Source organism: Jaculus jaculus, chromosome 19 (assembly GCF_020740685.1).
Source record: "Jaculus jaculus isolate mJacJac1 chromosome 19, mJacJac1.mat.Y.cur, whole genome shotgun sequence".
Classification (NCBI taxonomy): Eukaryota; Metazoa; Chordata; class Mammalia; order Rodentia; family Dipodidae; genus Jaculus; species Jaculus jaculus.
In genome coordinates, this window is record NC_059120.1 from 32,549,396 (window position 1) to 32,570,753 (window position 21,358).

Sequence of the window (21,358 nt, forward strand, 5' to 3'; positions counted from 1 at the left end):
TAATGTCATCAAACAGATGAGGAAGGTTGATGGGTGAGAATATATAGAGAATTATTTGCAAATATTCTGGGACCGGGTGGGCTTCGACCAGCATTAGGACCCAGATTACTACCTTCTACCTAGTGCCTCATCTGTGCCCTTTCTTTTGCTAACAGAGCTCTTGTGAATCTGAACTCTTCCTCATGCATTTCAGACATCAAGTGACTCATGCAGAGGAGTATGGCTTTATGAGTTGCATATAAATGTTCCCAAAACATACGGATTACATTTCCTTTAGAAACACATGGGCTTAAAAATTAGGGGGGGAAGTCCTTGGCCAATGTTTTTTGGTTTTGCAGAACACAAAACATTTGTGAAATACTTTGGAGTTATAGAGTTTGCCAAACCTCAACCCAAAACATGTTCAGGTTTGTCCATCTCAATCCATTCCAGTGCAGTCCGAGGCCAGGGAAGGAAGGAGGTTAGAGGAAAGATGGAGTACCCAGCCATCCACTTCACTCTCCCCCAATGTCTCTGAGGTTCTCACACTTAGTGCAGTTAGGGTGTAGAGCAGCTGACAGGCATCTCTGAAGTACACATGAGTGGGGAGGGAGTTATGACTGTGCAATGTAGCTGTCATTCTCCATATTTTAGTGTAAAGAAATCTCTAGGAAGAAATGCTCCTGGCTTCTAGACTCATTCTTTTCTCCTTTTTCTTATGCTAACTAGTGACTGAACTGACTGCTGAATCTGGAAGGATGACCCTTCAGGGCCTACTTCCTTATAGAGGGTGCACATCTCAGGCTGTCCTGTCAGGTTATGAGTATAGCAGAGGAAGGCTGCTATGTGGGGTAGTTGGCTTCTTTCAGGGGAGTTCTGGCTCTCTCATTCAGCCTCACACCTGTGCCACAGTCTCCAGACAGTTTTATCATCTAAAGAGTTGGTATTTTGCTCCTCATAGCATTCAGCTCCTATGTTTTTCATTACTGATTCTGAGTGTGGATGAAAACAAGAGCTAATAGTTACTGGACCATTTCAAACCTAAGTGGGAGCTGTAATGATCTCGGTGTTACCAGCACCTGAGTCTGTTATAGCTACCTCCCTCCCTCTCTCCTGCTACATTGCTCAGCCTGGTTTCCAGCTCCAGTTATCCTCTTGTCTTAGTCTGCATAGTGACTATAGGCAGCCCCCCAAGGCCAAGCTTTCCTGCTTCTCAGGAGATAAGCACTTGCTTTAGTGTAAGGAGATCTTTAATCTTCAACCTTCACTGACAGAAATGCCACTTTCCATTCCCATGATTAGATATCGCTGCTGGCAACTGTGTGTGTATAAGAAACTGTATTTTGTGTATGAATGTGAGTAGGTGTTATTCCTTTTGGAGTGAAGATACTGACAGATTGGTTTATAGTCATTGTCTCTACAGTGAAAGGGAAACCATGTCTGTAAGGTGTTACAATTCTAGATTTCTCATAAATTATGGAGTTCAAATCTAGTTTTGAATGAAGGTCAAGATATGATCACTTAAATTTTTTTTGGTTTATTTTTATTTATTTATTTGAGAGTGACAGAGAGAGAGAGAAAGAGGGAGGGAGAGAGAGAGAGAGAATAGGTGTGCGAGAGCTTCCAGCCACTGCAAATGAACTCCAGACACGTGCGCCCCCTTGTGCATCTGGCTAACGTGGGACCTGGGGAATCAAGCCTTGAACTGGGGTCCTTAGGCTTCACAGGCAAGCGCTTAACTGCTAAGCCATCTCTCCTGCCCATGATCACTTTTAATTAGGCCTAGCCCCAGTCACAACCCTCTAAGCTAATTATGGGAAACATCTGCCAGGGTGAGACAGTAACACTTTCTTGTTTCTGGGGAAATAGCAGCTTGCAATTCCCTTAGCTTGCAATTATTTTCCTTGTGGTGGGTGGACCTGGGCTCTGCCTCCTGATAGAATGTAAGCTTCTAGGAACAAAGATTTATACTTATTCAAGTTTCTCCAGAAAAAAAAAATGCCCTACAGTGTCAGGTATGCAAATTGCAATGATTATTGTTCATTAGTTACAAAATAGTATTGGTGAGTGGCAGAGAAATTAAAATCTAGGATTTCTAGAAAACTATTTTAAGCAATAGTAAATCAAGGAAAACAGTGGTCAGGAGCTGAGTTTGGACACCCAGTGAGAGGGGAAAAAGGGTGAGAAGTTTGAAAAGCTGACAGCAATCTCAGTGCATATCTAACATTAGTTACTTTGGTATAACCCTGACCTGTCCTGGTTGCTGCTTAAACACATACTCTTGGAGAAAGACACCCATGCATTTTCAGTGCTCATGAGTCTCAGCCAAAGAGGGTTTACAGAGGATACATTAAAGCAGAATGAGGTTTGATCATGAAAGATTACCTGATACTGAACTGAGAAGTGTCATTGTACCTTAGGGGTTGGCTACCCCAACAGGGAGCATGTACCAAAGCAAAGACAAGGGTGGAAGCTAAGAGAAGTAGGCATCTTTGATTATTACTATTGAGAAGCAACCACAGAGGTGTATCTTCATGCCTGGAGAGCACACATGCCTAGATTGAGAGAGTGACGATTGTATAGATACTGCTCATTAGAGGGGGAGCCACAGGAAGGGAAAGAAGGAAGGCTCTGTGGGTATCTCAGCTCCATCTGATGTAAAAGCCTCTGTTAGGAGTAGCTGCTAAGACTTTATAGAAAGTCCAAGTCAGCTTGAAGAACTTTATAGACTTTCCAGAGACTTCCTCCCACATAAATATGTACGTAAAAGGAACAAGATTAAAATTTATGGGGCTGGAGAGATGGCTTAGCGGTTAAGCGCTTGCCTGTGAAGCCTAAGGACCCCGGTTCGAGGCTCGGTTCCCCAGGTCCCACGTTAGCCAGATGCACAAGGGGGCGCACGCGTCTGGAGTTCGTTTGCAGAGGCTGGAAGCCCTGGCACGCTCATTCTCTCTCTCTCTCCCTCTATCTGTCTTTCTCTCTGTTTCTGTCGCTCTCAAATAAATAAATAAAAAAAATTAAAAAAAAAATTAAAAAAAAAATTTATGATCGGACTGGAGAGTGGAAAGTTCCATGGACTTATTTTAAAAATGCCATGGAAAGCTGGGGAGATTGCTCAATAAATAAGGTGCTCCCCACTCAGGCTAGAGTACCTGAGTTCAATCTCCAGACCCCAGGTGAAAAGCCAGAACCCATGGAAGGCTTTTGTAATCCCAACATGCTTTTAGGAGGCAGAAACAGGAGAATTTCCTGGATGCTTATGGCAAACATAGCAAAGGATAGCAGAGAGAGAATTTAGAGTGAGAAGCCCTGCCACAAATGAGGTGAACAGGCAAGGACTAACCTGAAAGTTGCTCTGTACATGCATGCACACGTGTACTCTCTCTCTCACATACACTAAAAATAAATCTAAAAGGAGAAGAATGGTGCCATGGAGGGAAGGACTCTTAAGTTTTCCCCTGCTTTTGCCTTTAATTCTGTCTTTCATCATGGGCCTTGCCCTTACTTCCAGCTCCATGGCATGTCAGCCAATGTAGGATAGCACATATAGCATAGTTTATTGTAGATACCTTTAGCTGACATGGCACCTTAGAGGCCACAGCTCATAGGTCCCAGATAGAATGAGCCTTTTTAGCCTAGAGAATTGATAAGCATTTTATTTGATTAAAAAACAAACAATTTAATTGTAGCTAGGATCCACATATGAAAGACAACATATGACATTTGGCTTTCTGGGCCTGGGTTATTTCAGGAGCCAATGGGTGTAATAGTGGCATGTCTGTTATGGGGGAAACCAACTGCCCTCTAACTGGACAGGAGGCCCACTTCATGGGAGGGAATACATTCCTGATACTGAAAGTATACAATATGGGTAGTCATGAGCCCCAGGGGTGTAATGTCTGCTGCTGTCTGGCTAAATGTATATACTCTGCTCACCAAACTGCCCAGTAATCACTTCTCTTTTTTTTTCTTCTTCAGTTCTAATAATGTTCATGCCCATATATTAATGCTACTCTCACTTTTTCTTTAGAAAACTTTCTCTCTTCAGATGGCAGGGATCTTGGGATGACTCAGAAGGCATCATGGTACTGAGAAGAAGTGACAGAGGAGTGCTCAGCAGTGCAATATCTCTATCACATCTTCCAAGGCTCAGGGTCCATTGCAGAAGAGGTGGCAGGAAGAATGTAAGAGCCAAAGGAAGGATCCTTACAACCTTTCAATGCCTGATACTACCTACACAAGACCATTATAACAGGAGGAAAAGATAATGACATCAAAATAAATGAGAGACTGATTGAGAGGGATAGGAGATGTGATGGAGAGTGGAGTTTCAAAGGGGAAAGTGTGGAGGGGATGGAATTACCATGGGATATTGTTTACAATTATGGATGTAGTTAATATAAAAAATAAAAAAGAAAAAGCCGGGCGTGGTGGCGCATGCCTTTAATCCCAGCACTTGGGAGGCAGAGGTAGGAGGATCGCCATGAGTTCAAGGCCACCCTGAGACTCCATAGTGAATTCCAGGTCAGCCTGGGCTAGAGTGAAACCTTACCTCGAAAAACCAAAAAAAAAAAAAAAAAAAAGATAAAAATAAAATAAAGAATTAAAAAATATTTTATTGAACCTTCCATAAATATAAACAATATACCATGATCATAATCCCCTCTCATCATCCTCCCCTTTATCCCTCCCAAATCTACCCTCTACTGAATTAGTTCTTTTTCCAAATTAGATTCTCTTCTTTTTTAGTGTCATCATTTTTCCCTCTCCTATTATGCAGGTCTTGTGTAGGTAGCATCAGCCACTGTGAGGTCATACATATCAAGGCCACTTTGTATGCAGAAGATAGCATTGCAAGCAGTTCTTACCTTCCTTTAGCTCTTACACTCTTTTTGCTACTTCTTCCACAATGATCCCTGAGACTTGAAGGGTGTGATAGAAATGTCTTATTTACTGCTGAACACTTCACTGTATCTTCTCAGCACTTTGATGAGTTTTGAGTCATCCCAGTGGTCACCACTGTCTGAAAAAAGAAGCTTCACTAACCCAAAATGAGAATAGCATGAATATATGGGTGATGCCGCATTTTAGAATGGTATGTTCTGTATACAATCTACCCTTAAGGGCTTGAGCCAGGACAGATACATTCCAAAACTCAGGAATAGTCAGGAAGGAGTCATGTGAGTTGGGAAAGTAGATTTACACAGATGAGTACTTTTAATGGCAGGTCCTCATAGGATCTGCAGAATGAAGCTAGAGGAAGTCTGGGTCTGTACTCATTGCCAGAAGTTCCCAGCCAGCATTGCTGTTTGCTGGGAGAATGGCTGATGTCAGTTCTTCTCAGTATTTCTCCCTTTATATAATGTTTTAGGTGACCATGCTTGTTCATTGCATTATGGGAATGGATATATTTGCTTGCTGACAGAGGAGGTTCCATGAGGTTAATACTTAATGCCAAAGAAGTTATTATTGAATGGTGATGGGGAGAATATTTGGGAATAAAGATTTTCCAGGCATTCTTTTTTTCCCTGAATTACCAGTTTTATTTACATAATAAGAGTACAATCATCATTTCTCCACATTTTCTTTCTTTTTATTATTTTATTATTTTATATTTTATTAATTAGTTTTGTATTCAGAAAATACAGTCAGTTTGATACCATTATTATGCTCATCCTACCCCCTCCCCTTGGCCCCTCCTTGTAGATCCTAAGGAGAGAGCCACCCCATCATACCTCAAAAGGGCCCCGGCTGAAACTAAGGAAAATTGGCAAAACAAGCAAGGGTGCTCTTTTTTGGTGAACCAGATACCAGCACAAGGGGGAAGGAGATCAACACAGAGAAAAATCAACTTCTACCAAATCAGAGAGCCAGAGACCCAGAGGCCCCCAACACCTCATCACTGAAGCAGACCAAAAATGAACCCAACATGGCTCAGGGAAATTTTGCGGAAGAGGGGGTGGAAAGAATGTCAGAGCCACATGTTGGGTCAAGATATGCAGAGACATTTATCTTATCCATAACTGTGGGCTAACTCCACAATGCATGACCCATATACCTCAATATTTCCTGGCATTCTTAAGCTGCTGTTGTTCCATGGTTAAACCTATAAGATGAAGAAACTCTTTCCCAGTGACAGACTGGAACCCTTGTTACAGACTCAGCCGCTACTCAAGATATCGAGTAGAAAGAGCAGTGGAGTGTGGAATCAAAATGCCAAATGTTACCATAAAGAAAAGATCAGCAGAAATCAGCCACACATTAACCTCTAGGCTAGTTCATCTGTGCTTAGATCTCAAATGACTTTTAGAGTGGAGAGAGGAAGGATATTGGTGTATCTCAGCTAACATCTGGAATGTTCTCTACTGTAAACATCTAATTCAGATCTTTCCCCTCACCTTTTTCTGTACACTAAGCTAAACATAGGAAATTGTTCTGTTAAAGGTAAAATGGCAAAATACCAGTCAATTTAATCTCACAGCTATTTTTAGCTATTCAAATAATAAGTATACAAATAATAATAACTATTGTTTCATACATGTGCCTGTGGTTCAATCACTTCAGTTTTACCTCTGAGTTGTTTGCATCAATGCAGCATTTCACATTATACTGGTGGCAAAACTGAATTCTGAGCTACTAGATTCAGAATTGCAAATCTAGCCAGTCATAGCATCCAGTAAATGACTTCACTGTCTTCTGCAGACACAGGTTTCCAGGCAGCAGAAACCCTGCTTTTGTCCACATCAGGCTCTCGGTTGCTCATAGGGCTCACATAGCTCAGTCTTTTTCCACCAATACAACATCCCAAGTCTCCCTCATGCTCCATTTGTGTGTTTTTATTTGCTCTCTCTAGAGCCATTGGCCACATTTTTCCAGCCAATCTTATGCTCCTCTTTTACTGGCAATCTTATAAGCCTCTGTAGGTTTCTGCATACTTTTTTGCTATCTCTGGCATGGGTGGCTTCTGTCAATTAGCAGGTCTATGGAAGCAGTGAGTGTTGGACTCCTAGCGCACTGCTGCATCTATTATTCAAGGCAGCTGCTGGCCCTGCACTGGTTTGGCAGGAGCATCCAGCTGGATTCCACTCACTCACCCAGACCGTAGCTGTTTGTCATGTTCCATAGCATGGCATGATAGCTAGTATTTAATGTTTTTCTCTACATTATTATTTGTTTTTCCTCCTTTGTCATGAAACGTTTCTACCATTGTCTTCTTGGCCATCTGGCTTTGCCAGAGTACATTGGCAATTGTTTTATTATCTGTGGCTCTTATCCAAAGATGGTGTCATTGAACAGAGTGACATCTTTTTAATGGCTAACATATTGGAGTCTAAAATATGTTCAAGATAATGAGGACTACAGGGGCTTGAGTGACATATTTTTGGATATGTTTTAAGGATAAAGTAATACCAGTATCTCCATCTTATAAATCTTGAGACTTAAACATGAAGAAGTTACACCACTTGATAGCTTGATCTGAACCCAGGCTGTAGATCACTAGCCAATGCTATTAATGACAATGCTAATCAGTCCCTTGTGTAACTTTAGCACTACCAAAGTTAGAAGATAATAATGAAATTCAAAGTAACTTAATATTTAAGTTAGCCTGCTTAGTATCATTATGAATTTTTATTATATTTGTTGAGGCAGTGATAATTTCCCATAGACTGCCATTTCAACTTATTCAAACTCCAGGGAAGTTGTGGGCAAGAATACCAAATTATATGTCACTAGGTGATGAACAATTTTAACTCAACCCTAAACATCTTTCCATCAAACCCTTGTTATTCTAAGCTCTTGTTGACTGCTATATCAGTGGGGAGATACACTTATTGTACCTTCTGAAGAGAAATGTCAAATGTTGTTTTTGCCCTTAAACAATCTGTAGTCTCCTGATGGGAAGTCTTTTAAAAAGATCCCTGCATACCATCTATCTTCATTAATCTGGATGTTGGCACTGATTCCAGATCCAGTTAAAGAGAAAGTAAGGGAGGTTTGCCTTACCTCAAAGAAGCAAGGATAGTCTTAGAATGTTGAGTTATGTTAGTGAGATCTGAAATATTCTTATTCTGAATCTTTTCAAATACTGGAGTAGAATGAGCATGGAAAGGAGAGTAGAGGCACAGAACCATTCATGGGATAAATTCTTAGCACCACAAGTAGAATAAATACCCATGGGACTCTTTCCTTTTGACACTGTGAGCTTCAGTCACCATGATTGTGTTCAGTCTCCAGAGCATGGTTTCCCTTCATACTGCTTGCTCTTTTCACTTATTCTATGAAGAAAGCTCTTTTAACCTTTTGATTGAGGGTAGATTGCTGAATATCTTTTAATGTTAAGAGTAAATAGGGCTGTAGGGATGGCTTAGTGGATAAAACATTTGCCTGCAAAGCTAAGGGACCCAGGTTTGCTTCCCTAGGACCCACATTAGCTAGATGTACAAGGTGGCACATGCATCTGGAGTTCTTTTACAGTGGCTGGTGGCCCTGGCATGCCCATTCTCTCTTTCTCTCTCTCTCTCAAATAAATAAATAAGTAAATAAAAATTTTTAAAAAGAGTAAATAACTGACATTTTGTGGGACCTTCTTTGACTTTGCAAGGTATATTAAGTCCTTATTACTTGATGGTTTCTATTATATGAATTTAGTGTATGTAAGTCATTTTTATGCTCTTCATTTATACTGAACAGGATATTCCTAAAGGGTAATGACCCTGTTTTTTTTTTTTTTTTCATATGTCCTAAACTTAGGACATGTGGTTTTCTTGTTTAGCTACCTTCTTTATGACCTCAAAATCCCTGCTACATTATGTTGCTTTTAGCTTTTGACTGCTTTTTGTTGAGAGAGGACCAATGGCCATCCCAATCAATCATACATATTCTCTTTGTCAATAGTATAATCAGCAAATACTATGGGGAAGAGTCAAATTAGATGTAGCAACTACTTTCTAGGACAAAACACCTAACCAGAAGCAGCTTATGGAAAGAAAGGACTTATTTCAATTTAAAGTATTGAGAAGTTTCATCATGGCTGGGAAAACATGGCTTGAGCACCTGAGTTAAATCCCCCAGCACTTATATAAACAGCTGTGTGGCCATGCATGTCTGTAACCACAGCCCTATGGAAACAGGAGATTGGCAGAACCAAAAATAATGTGAAAATGGTAGCTGTGGGTTGAGTGAGAGACTCTCTCTCAAGGCAAGGCAATAGGCAGATGAGCAAAAAGAGGAAGTGATGTTCTCCTATGGCTTCCATACATGTGGACACAGGACACATTCATCTATACATACATATAAGCAATACACCACACAGACATATCACATAGCACACCACAATTCTCTTCACATATACTCATTATAAAAAAAGGACACATTGTCAGTACATAAAATCATAATGTTCAACCTGTGCGTGTGGGTCACCTGCAGCTGCACTCATTCCAATCTACGTATGAATGTGAATCAACACAAAATCATAAAGCATGAATTTTTGAGATGATCATGTCACAATGTCAAATGGTTAGCCATGCTTTTTATGTAATAATTTATAGGGTAATATACATTACAGAACAATTTATATTTTCTTCTATGTAGTACAAACTTATGAGAGATAGATATACAGATTAATAAATTGAGGCTAGTAATGTAGTCTTAGCCACTGTTTGAGAGGAGTTAAAACTCCTATCTCACCAACACTACCACAAAAATAAGCTTTGCTGTGACAGACCCTTGGATGGCCATGGCTGTGTCCATATGTGGCATGGATATTTCATTCTTGAGCTAAGGAAGCTCTCCTTTAGGAGGATGTGGCAGACAAATGCCGTTTTGGCAGTATATGGCACTCTCATCACTTAACCACTGCCAATAAAATCCAGCAAGTTAAAAAAAGAGATTTCAGCCAAATTGCAGAATCAGCTTCCTAACTGATCTAACAAAAACCTGAATATTTTGTTTTCAAATTTTATTTTCTTTTTATTAATAGAATAAAGTTTGATATTTTATTTTTTTTAATTTTAAAAATTTTTATTAACATTTTCCATGATTATAAAAAAATATCCCATGGTAATTCCCTCCCTCCCCACCCCCACACTTTCCCCATTCTCCATCCTCCCCATTACAATCATTGTACTTACAAAATTACAATAGCAACCTATTAAGTATGCTCCTCCCTTCCGTTCTCTTCCCGTTATGTCTCCTTTTTAACTTACTGGCCTCTGCTACCAAGTATTTTCCTTCTCAGGCAGAAGCCCAATCATCTGTAGCTAGGATCCACATATGAGAGAGAACATGTGGCACTTGGCTTTCTGGGCCTGGGTTACCTCACGTAGTATAATCCTTTCCAGGTCGATCCATTTTCCTGCAAATTTCATAACTTCATTTTTCTTTACCGCTGAGTAGAACTCCATTGTATAAATGTGCCACGTCTTCATTATCCACTCATCAGTTGAGGGACATCTAGGCTGGTTCCATTTCCCAGCTATTATAAATTGAGCAGCAATAAACATGGTAGAGCATGTACTTCTAAGTAAATGAGATGAGTCCTTTGGATATATGCCTAGGAGTGCTGTAGCTGGGTCATATGGTAGATCAATCTTTAACTGTTTTAGGAACCTCCACACTGATTTCCACAATGGCTGGACCAGATTGCATTCCCACCAGCAGTGTAGAAGGGTTCCTTTTTTTCCACATCTCTGCCAACATTTATGATCATTTCTTTTAATGATGGTGGCCAATCTGACAGGAGTTAGATGGAATCAAAATGTAGTTTTAATCTGCATTTCCCTGATGACTAGTGACATAGAACATATTTTTAGATGCTTATATGCCATTTGTATTTCTTCCTTTGAGAATGCTCTATTTAGCTCCATAGCCCAGTTTTTGATTGGCTTGATTTATTCCTTATTATTTAACTTTTTGAGTTCTTTGTATATCCTAGATATTAATCCTCTATCAGATATATAGCTGGCGAAGATTTTTTTCCCATTCTATAGGTTGTCTCTTTGCTTTTATCACTGTGTTCTTTGCAGTGCAAAATCTTTGTAATTTCATGAGGTCCCAGTGATTAATCTGTGGTTTTATTTCCTGAGTAGTTGAGGTTGTATTCAGAAAGTCTTTGCCAAGACCAATATGTTGAAGGGTTTCCCCTACTTTTTCCTCTACCAGTTTCAGAGTTTCAGGTGTGATGTTAAGGTCTTTAATCCATTTGGACTTAATTCTTGTGCATGGCGAGAGAGAAGAATCTATTTTTATCCTTCTGCAGATATATATCCAGTTTTCAAAACACCATTTGCTGAAGAGGCTGTCTCTTCTCCAATGAGTATTTTTGGCATTTTTATCGAATATCAGGTGGCTATAGCTACTTGGGCTTACATCTGGTTCTTCTATTCTGTTCTACTGATCTACATGTCTGTTTTTGTGCCAGTACCATGCTGTTTTTGTTACTATGGCTCTGTAGTATAGGTTAAAATCAGGTATGGTGATACCACCAGCCTTATTTTTGTTGCTCAGTATTATTTTAGATATTTGAGGTTTTTTGTGGTTCCAAATGAATTTTTGGATTGTTTTTCCTATTTCCATGAAGAATGCTTTTGGAATTTTGATAGGGATTGCATTAAATGTGTAGATTGCTTTTGGTAATATTGCCATTTTCACAATATTGATTCTTCCAATCCAGGAACAAGGGATGTTTTTCCACATTCTAGTGTCTTCTGTAATTTCTTGCTTGAGTGTTTTAAAGTCCTCATTGTATAGATTCTTTACTTTCTTGGTTAGGTTTATACCAAGGTACTTTATTTTTTTGATGCAATTGTGAATGGGAGTGATTTTCTGATTTCATCCTCTGTGTGTTTGTTGTTAGCATACATGAAGGCTACTGATTTCTGTGTATTTTTTTTATATCCTGCTACATGGCTGTAGGTTTTGATCAGCTCTAACAGATTGCTAGTAGAGTCTTTAGGGTCCTTTATGTATGGTATCTTGTCATCTGCAAATAATGATAACTTGATCTCTTCCTTTCCAATTTGTATCCCTTTCATGTGTGTCTCTTGACTTATTGCTATGGCTAAGACTTCCAAAACTATATTAAATAAAAGTGAGGACAGTGGACACCCTTGTCTTGTTCCTGATTTTAGTGGAAAAGCTTCCACTTGTTCCCCATTTAGTAATATGTTGGCTGTAGGCTTGTCATAAATAGCTTTTATTATATTGAAATATGTTCCTTCTATTCCCGGTCTCTGTAGGACTTTTAACATGAAGGTATGTTAGATTTTGTCAAATGCTTTCTCTGCGTCCAATGAGATGATCATGTGATTTTTGTCTTTCAACCCGTTTATGTAATGTATTACATTTATAGATTTGCATATATTGAACCATCCCTGTATCTCTGGGATAAAGCCTACTTGGTCAGGGTGAATGATCTTTTTGATATACTCTTGTATTCTGTTTGCCAATATTTTGTTGAGAATTTTTGGATCTATGTTCATGAGGGAGATTGGTCTGTAATTTTCTTTTTTGTTCTATCTTTGCCTGGTTTTGGTATCAGGGTGATGCTGGCCTCATACAAAGAGTTTGGTAGAATTCCTTCTTGTTCTGTTTCCTGGAAAAGTTTAAGAAACAATGGTGTTGGCTCTTCCTTAAAGGTCTGGTAAAATTCAGCAGTGAATCCATCTGGGCCTGGGCTTTTTTTAGGTGGGAGATTATTGATAACTGTTCAGATCTCCATGTTTGTTATAGGTCTCTTTAAGTGATTAATCTCATTTTGATTTAATTTAGGTAGGTCATATAGATCAAGGAAATCATCCATTTCTTTCAGATTTTCATACTTTGTGGAGTATATGCTTTTATAGTATGTCCCTATGATTTTTTGAATTTCTCTGGAATCTGTTGTGATGTTACCTTGTTCATCTCTGGTTTTATTAATTTGTGTCTCTTCTTTCTTTCTTTTGGTCAGAATTGCTAAGGGTTTATCAATCTTGTTTATCCTTTCAAAGAACCAACTCTTTGTTTCATTAATTCTTTGGATTTTTTTTTTGTTTTGTTTCTATTTCATTAATTTCTGCCCTAATCTTTATTATTTCTTCCCGTCTACTGATTTTTGGTTTGCCTTGTTCTTCCTTTTCCAAGGCTTTAAGGTGAAGCATTAGGTCATTTACTTGCAACCTTCTAATTTCTTTATATAGGCAATTAAGGCTATAAATTTACCTCTTAGAACTGCCTTCATTGTGTCACAGAGATTTTGGTATGTTGTGTTCTCATTATCATTTGACTCAACAATTTTTTTGATTTCCTTCTTGATTTCTTCATTGACCCATTCATCATTTAGTAGTGTATTGTTTAGTTTCCATGATTTTGTGTATGCTCTGTAGCCTTTCTTGCTACTGATTTGTAGTTTAATTCCATTGTGGTCAGATAGAATGCAAGGAATTATTTCAATTTTCCTGAATTTGTTAAGATTTGCTTTGTGTCCTAATATATGGTCTATTTTAGAGACTGTTCCATGTGCTGCTGTAAAGAATGTATATTCTGCAGCCTTTGGATGAAATGTTCTGTATATATCTGTTAGGTCCATTCCTTCTATGACCTCATTTAATCCAGATACCTCTCTGTTTATTTTTTCCCGGGATGACTTGTCAATTGATGAGAGTGGGGTGTTAAAGTCACCCACCACCACTGTGTTTGGTGTTATCTGTGACCTTAGTTCTAATAGTGTTTGTTTGATGAATTTGGGGACCCCATGTTAGGTGCATATATGTTTAGGATTGTAATGTCCTCCTGTTGGAGTATGCCCTTAATCAATATAAAGTGACCTTCCTTATCTTTCTTGACTAACATTGGGCTAAAGTCTACCCTGTCTGATATTAGAATAGCAACCCCTGCTTCTTTTCTAGGCCCATTTGCTTGAAACACCGTCTTCCAACCTTTCACCCTAAGATAATGTCTATCTTTTGTAGAAAGGTGAGTTTCTTGGAGACAACAAATTGTAGGATCCTGCTTTTTAACCCAGTCTGCAAACCTATGTCTTTTCATTGGGGCATTGAGGCTGTTGATATTAAGAGACATTATTGATAGGTGTGTATTTATGTTTGCCATTTTTTTTTTTTGTGGTTCCAGTTCTACCTGTGCTCTCTTGTGTTAACTAGTATTTGAGTATTGCTTGTTTTTTCTAGGTTCCTTATATGTGTGCTTTTCCTTTTCTTCAGCATGGAGGATTCTATCAAGTATTTTCTGTAGAGCTGGTTTTGTCTTCAAATACTCCTTTAACCTGCTTTTGTCATGGAATGTCCTTATTTCTCTGTCTATTTGAATGGATAAATTTGCAGGATAAAGTAACATTGGTTGACAGTTGTTATCTTTCAGAACTTGGCATATATCACTCCAAGCCCTTCTGGCTTTAAAAGTTTGTGTTGAATAATCTGCTGTAATCCTGATGGGCTTGCTTTTGTGGCTAACTTGATTTTTCTCTCTAACTTTTCCATCTTTTTTCTTTGGTGTGTGCGTTTGGAAGTTTGATTATAATATGGTGAGGAGAGGTTCTTTCCGGGTTTTGTCTGGCTGAGGTTCTAAAGGCTTCCTGTATCTGCATTGGCATCTCTTTCCCAATTTGGGGGAAATTTTCTTCTATGATTTTGTTGAAGATGCCTACTATGCCTTTGGAGTGGAATTCTTCTCCTTCTACTATGCCCTGAATTCTTATATTGGATCTTTTCATAGTGTCCCAAATATCTTGAAATTCCCACTCATACTTTTCTATAAGTTTGTCTTTCTGTTTGTTGGACTGTATTAGATCTGCCACCTGGTCTTCTAGCTTAGATATTCTGTCCTCTCCCTCATCCATCCTACTGGTGAGATTTTCTACAGCGTTTTTTATTTTATTAACTGTGTTCTTCATTGCTAGTAATTCTGACTGGTTTTTCTTTATTATTTCTATTTCCTTATTTGTGTCCTGTATTCCCTTCTTTATTTCATTAAATTGGTGTCCTGTGTCTTCTTTGATTTCCTCTTTGATTTCTTTTTTGATTCTTTTGATTTGTTCTTTGACCTCTTTGAACATATTTATAATCATTCTTTTGAACTCTTTCTCAGGCATTTCCTCTAACTAGTTCTCACTGGAGGACATTTCTGATGCATTAATACTTTTAGGTGGATTTATATCGTCTTGCTTTAGTGTTTCTCGTGTTATAATGTATATATTTTTGCATCTTGGATTAAGTTAATGCTTGGATTTTCTAGCTAGCTGGGTATTCTTAGCTGTATCAATTGATTTGATGTTATATATTTTAGGGTAGGAGCTTGCGGTGTTAGGTGTGGCTCTTAAGATTCTCAGAGTATCTACAAAGGTGCTCCTAGGGGTTGAGTACCCTGCTATGGGAGTATTTAAGCAGGCTGAGTGGAATAAAATACAGGTAGATTCTAAAATTTAACTAAACACTGTACACATTCAATCAAAAACAGCCCCAAGTATGTATGCAAGAGTAGTTATTATAATGATCAGATCCTCTATTAACAAAGAGGTTAAGATTTCTGGTCTGTTGAGGGATCCAAGTCAGCTTGCGACCAAGTGAGACCCTTCCCTGGTGCAATCCCAGTTACCTTGGATGATTTTGGTCTCAGTCAAGTTGCTGCCTGGGTCGTCGGGCTGCTGTTCTGATTTCTGGAGCTGGGCACTGGCTTTTCCTGTGGGGCAAACTGAGCCTGGCAAGTGTGTCCCTGCAAATCAGCACCCCTGTTGCTGGAACTGCTGCTGCTAAAGCTGTCGCTGCTGGGTCTGTAGCTGCTGCTGCTGTAGCTGCCACTGCTAGAGCCACCACTGCTGCTGACGTTGCTGCTGCTGTGTCCACTGCCGCTGCTGCCACTGAAGCTGCTGCTGCAGGATCTGCCGCTGCTGCCGCTCATGCGTCTGCTGCTGCTGGGTCTGCCGCTGCTGCCGCGACTTGAGCTGCTACTGCTGGGGCCACTGTTACCGGTGCTGGAGCCACTGATGTTGCTGCTGAGCTCTGCTCCCACTTGGGTCCCACTGTTGGCTCAAATTGGCATGGCCGGGTCCCGGGACTGCTGCTCTGTTCGCCAGAGCTGGGCTCAGGCAGTGGGGGAGGGGAGGGAGCCACAGCTGCTCTGGATCTCTCGCTGTTCCACGTGTGCTTCTACCTCGTGTTCTTCTCCTCCATTGCTCACTGCCGCTCTCCCTTCACGTTTCCTGAGTTGCGGAGAGCACCGGTGTGAGGGGAAGCTCCCGCACCTGGCTTTTCCTGCGGCTGGAGCCAAGTCTGGCCGCTTTCTGTTGTGGTGTCACTGCTGCGGTTGGCGGAGCTGCTGGGTGCCGCTTTTGCTGGCCTGTGTGGACTCTGGATGGTCTGGATCTCTTCTACTTCTCCGTTGCCACTTCAATTTCCTATACACCTCACTTTTTAGTAAAAGTGTGTATTTTTCTGAGTTTTTTTGGTCTTTTTTCCTCCCTAGGCTGCTTTGGCGTGGTACCTACGCTGCCATCTTAACCGGAATTCTCCAAAAACCTGAATATTTTTAAGAAAATATACCAAGTGTGGGAGAATTACCATCAAAGATGATGTTGTAAAGATAGAATAGATGCTCCTCAAGATCCTTCCCAAAATTTACATTTATGATTCTGCTACTCTTCTTTTTAGTTGGATTTCAGAATAAATTATATGATATGTGGTGTTGCAATTAGGTTTGCATTGCTGGTAGAAATCACCCAACCAAGAGCAGCTTGTGACAAAATAGAGGTGTATTTTGGCTTATAGACTCAAGGGGGAAGCTCTATGTTGGCAAGGAAAATAACAAGCACAGAGGGTAGACATCACTCCCTGGCCAACATAAGGTAGACCATAGCAACAGGAAAGTGTGACAAAACTAGCAAGGGGGAGCTGGCTATAGCACCCATAAGCCCATCCAAAACAATACACTCCCTCCAGGAGGCTTTAATTCCCAAATCTCTGTCAGCTGGGAACCTAGCATTCCGAACACCTAAGTTCATGGGGTCACATGAATCAAACCACCACACACAGTCAGTATTTTATAGTATAAATTTGGTTGCTTAAATAAAATCAGTCATACCTTGCCTGCCACACTTTTGTCTATTATGAAAAGGAAATCAAAATTTATTTTCCTTTTGTTCAATAATTATAGAAATGATAGTGTACCAGTGTGTTATTGCAACTTCACAATCTTCTTTCACTTTGTTAGGGCACATGCAGGGCTGGTTCTTCGTCCTTGTGCTCACTTTATGTGGGCACATTTTCCCTGGCAGGATGGAAAGGAAGGTGGAACAATAAAACCCTGCCATCTGCAGTAGGCCTTCTGCACTACAAAAGGGAATCCAAGGATGTTCTGGTGGGGTGCCAGCATTCCAAAACAAAGCAGTGAGATCTAAGCTGGGCCTATTTCTATCCATCAAGGCTCAACATAGCTTTATCTGCCAATCCCATTATTACCCTGAATTCCCTAATTGCCAGAACTCTTTTTATCCATAGTTTCATGAAATGTATTCACCATTGATTTGGAGTGACTATGTAGAGATATTTTCTATTCCTACTTCTCACAGATTAACAGCTAATAAACACTGTGCAATACTCTTCTGTGACCCTTTTCTTACAATACAGAGTCTGGTTGCCAGCATTACTGTATTCAAAATCTCTGGTACTCCAGGGAAGACTTAGATAGTTAACTGTGCAACTAAGACCTATTCAGAGAAGAAAATTTCCAACACAAAAGACAATCAGCATGTCAACAGTTCATCTGAGAAGAACCTCATGAAATCCAGTAGCAAATCCTATAGCAAAGTTGCTGCTTGTTCTTACTTAAAATATAATCTCTGACTTTATTCTTGGCACATAAGATGAAAGAGAGCTTTGCAACTGTATTACTTAGGAAGAAGGTACATGTATCAATAGGTAAACACTGTTGCTTTTCACTGACCTTGCAGTGGAAGGACTTGGGCCATTTGCTGTTACTCTTCTTCACTCTCCTCTTTTCTTTACATAGATAGATAGGAGTGAAACAGTTTCAAAGTAAAATCAATAGTCAGAAGCTATATTTTTAAATAACAAAGCCCATCCAACATCTGCTGAGAGAATCTGTTTGAGAATATGGAATATGGAATGTCAGCAATAATATTATGGAAGTTACTTAAATAATTATATCAGTACCTTTACAAAGGCAAAGAAGACTGTACAGATAAAATGTTTTAGATATTTCCTGAAGTCTGAAAGTTTGTGGTTCTAAAAGGCCAGATTAATTATTTTTTTATTTTTTAAGATTTTTTTTTTTAGTTTTGTTTATTAATTAGAGACAGAGGGAGGGAGAGAAAGAGTGAGAATGGGTGCACCAGGGACTCTAGCCATTGCAAATGAACTCCAGATACATGTACCCCCTGTGCATCTGGCTAACGTGGGACCTGGAGAATCGAACTGGGGTCCTTAGGCTTCTCAGGCATGTGCTTTAATCGCTAAGCCGTTTCTCCAGCTCCCAGATTTATTATTTTGTTATAAGAGTAAGATAAATATTTGGAGACATTTACTGGTCTGTTTCCTATGGTATAACTTCTGGAATCAAGCCCTCTTTGCCTTCAGGGAGGTATCTCTTGTTGTAATAGAAACTTGAGTCTGATTGCTTATTCTCTTCCTATTTCTCTTGCTTCTCTCATGTCTCCTAAAAAAGTCTTTGGAGTTGGAAAGATGGTTTAACAGTTAGGGTGCTTGCCTGCAAAGCCAAAGGACCCAAATTCAATTCCTCAGAACCCATGTAAGCATGCTTCTGGAGTTCATTTGCAGCAGCTTGTGGCCCTGGCATGCCCATGTTTCTTCTCTGTCTCTTTCTCCTTATCTCTCAAATAAATAAATAAAAATAAGATATTAAAGTCTTTGAAGCCATGTCAACTTGACAACTTCATTAATCCTTTACAAACTCTACGAATGGAGTGGACTCTGGGATCAGATGTTGGCAGGGATGAGGTGATGATGGCACAAGAAGCAGGCAGTGGTTTTCTGTTCATTTGTACTTATGGCATTATTAGTCTTGACCTTTAACATGCCATATACATGACACCTCTTCAGAAGAAGATTCAGAATGAAACTTCATCATAGTTAAGGATTTTCTTATAAATAATCTGAGTTAGGTTCCTTTGTTTTTCCTCCTCAAAAGCGGATTGCCAAATTAACTTACCTTTGTCATGTTTCTCTCAGTGCCTGAAAAGTGCCACTCATCAAAAAACCACTTCTGGATCTTTACACAATAGTAAATTTCTTGGGATTACTTACAGGTTCATTTTTCTGGCTTTTCTCTCTTTAGAACTGGACTTGAAGCTATCATGGAGACTTATGCCTTCTGGAGACCACCTGTGCGCACGCTCACCTTTGAGGATTTCACTACCATGCAAAAGCAGCAAGGTAAAGGCATCTAGTTAGTAATAAGCTGCAAAAGGAGGGAAACTTACCTGAGTATGGCATATGTGCCTCCAGGCCAAAGAATGGGCTACGTCAATTTCCCAGGAATAAACAGAACTTGTAGCTTCATAAATAACCAAAGCCCCACCAGCTATGCAAACAAGCTGGATCTAGAGGCAGATTTTACTTCCATTTAAAATTCTTTCTGAAAGCATTGGCTTTATATTCCTTTTTTCTTTTCATTGTGTTACTGGGAGTAAAACCTAGAGCTTTATGCACAGGAGGCAAGCACCTTATCACTGAGCTCTATCTCTAGAACCATAGTTATACTATGGTCTATGATTATGATGGTGGTGATGAAGTTATTGTAATGACTAATGAATGTTCTCATAGGCCTTTTCATTTGAGAAGATCATCACAATATCTTCATTTATACCTCATAGCAACCTCCTCAGTTTTCTTAGTCTAGTTTTGTAGATGACAAAAATCTTAGCTCTAGTTAATGGAAATGCATTGCCTCATATCTTACTCGAGAAGAGGGAGGATGCCACATTCCCTTCAGAACATATGGTCTAGATCTTTGTGCTTGTCCAAAATAATGGCCCTTCCACACTGGTGGGCTATGTGGCTTTTATTCCACTGTTTTGTGATTTTTAGCCTAATTCTAAATTTCTTTCTCTTGTAGCTTAGGTTGGAAAACCTTGGCTATGTATACAGAAGGCTTATGGGGTGATTTCAAATCCCAATCTCAGACTAGTCATATCTACAAGTACTTGATCCAAGTAAGCCAGATACACAAGGTAGCACATGCATCTGGAGTTCATTTGCAGTGGCTGAAGATACCCCTGTGGCTATTCTCTCCCCCCCTTTCCATCTCTCTCAAATAAACAAAATAAACCCCTCCAAAAAAAACATAAAAAAAGAAGAACAGCTACCACTTTACATGCTGAATTGGGTTTGTAGCCACCATTGCTGAAATGTCTTGAGTTTTAAGATGAATAGAGTTAAAACATAGATTCAAGCTGGGATGTATGATTTTGACTTGTAATCCTAGCTACTTGGGAGGCTGAGACAAGAAGATCATACATATAAAGACCAGTCTGGGGGCTGGAGAGATGGCTTAGCGGTTAAGCGCTTGCCTGTGAAGCCTAAGGACCCCGGTTCGAGGTTCGGTTCCCCAGGTCCCATGTTAGCCTGATGCACAAGGGGGCGCACGCATCTGGAGTTCGTTTGCAGAGGCTGGAAGCCCTGGCGCGCCCATTCTCTCTCTCTCCCTCTATCTGTCTTTCTCTCTGTGTCTGTCGCTCTCAAATAAATAAATAAAAAATAAAAACTAAAAATAAAAAAAAAAAAGACCAGTCTGGGTTGCAGATCAAGTTAAGGCCACCATGTGCAACTTAATGAGACCCTGTCTTACTAGCTTTATCCCCTACATCGTTGTATATGGAAACCTACCATGAAGATGAATCAGGGATTGGAACAAGGAAACTAGAGCCTGTCTTTTTTAAAAAATGTGGTTACTTATTTGCAAGAAGAGAGGGGAAGGAAGGGAGGGAGGGGAATGAAAAAGTAAGAAGAGCATCCCAGGGCCCCTTGTCACTGCAAATGAACTCCAGATGCCTGCACCCTTCTGTTCAACTGGCTTTCCGTGGATATTGGGGATTTGAACCTAGGCCACCACGCTTTGCAAGCAAGTACTCAGACATCTCCCCTGTCAGAAACTAGATCCTTTCTGATAATGATTTGAAACATAAGACAGTAACTTCATAGGGCTGTAGTGAAGTAGGTTATGCACAATTTCCATCTCATTTTTATATGTGTGAGAGAAATTGAAACCTTTCAGAGGAAATATTTTTACCCCCCAAAGTTGTGATTACAAGAAGGTTAGTACTTATTCACTATTAGTACTGCTCTGAGGCCCTTGTGACCCTCAGAGACACAGGCTTTACGTGAGTCGGGCTAGTCTAGTCCTTCACCTTTGGTTG

General features: G+C 39.8%; 1 protein-coding gene across 1 annotated transcript in view; it reads left to right on the forward strand.

The window, feature by feature from the left end:
* The window catches only part of Tbx15 (T-box transcription factor 15), a 132,727-nt gene that overhangs the window by 98,384 nt on the left and 12,985 nt on the right, over window positions 1-21,358 (forward strand). The window contains exon 7 of the mRNA XM_004667510.3: window positions 19,279-19,376. Coding sequence (XP_004667567.1) covers window positions 19,279-19,376 — 98 coding nt within the window. The remainder of the gene's footprint in view (window positions 1-19,278; window positions 19,377-21,358) is intronic.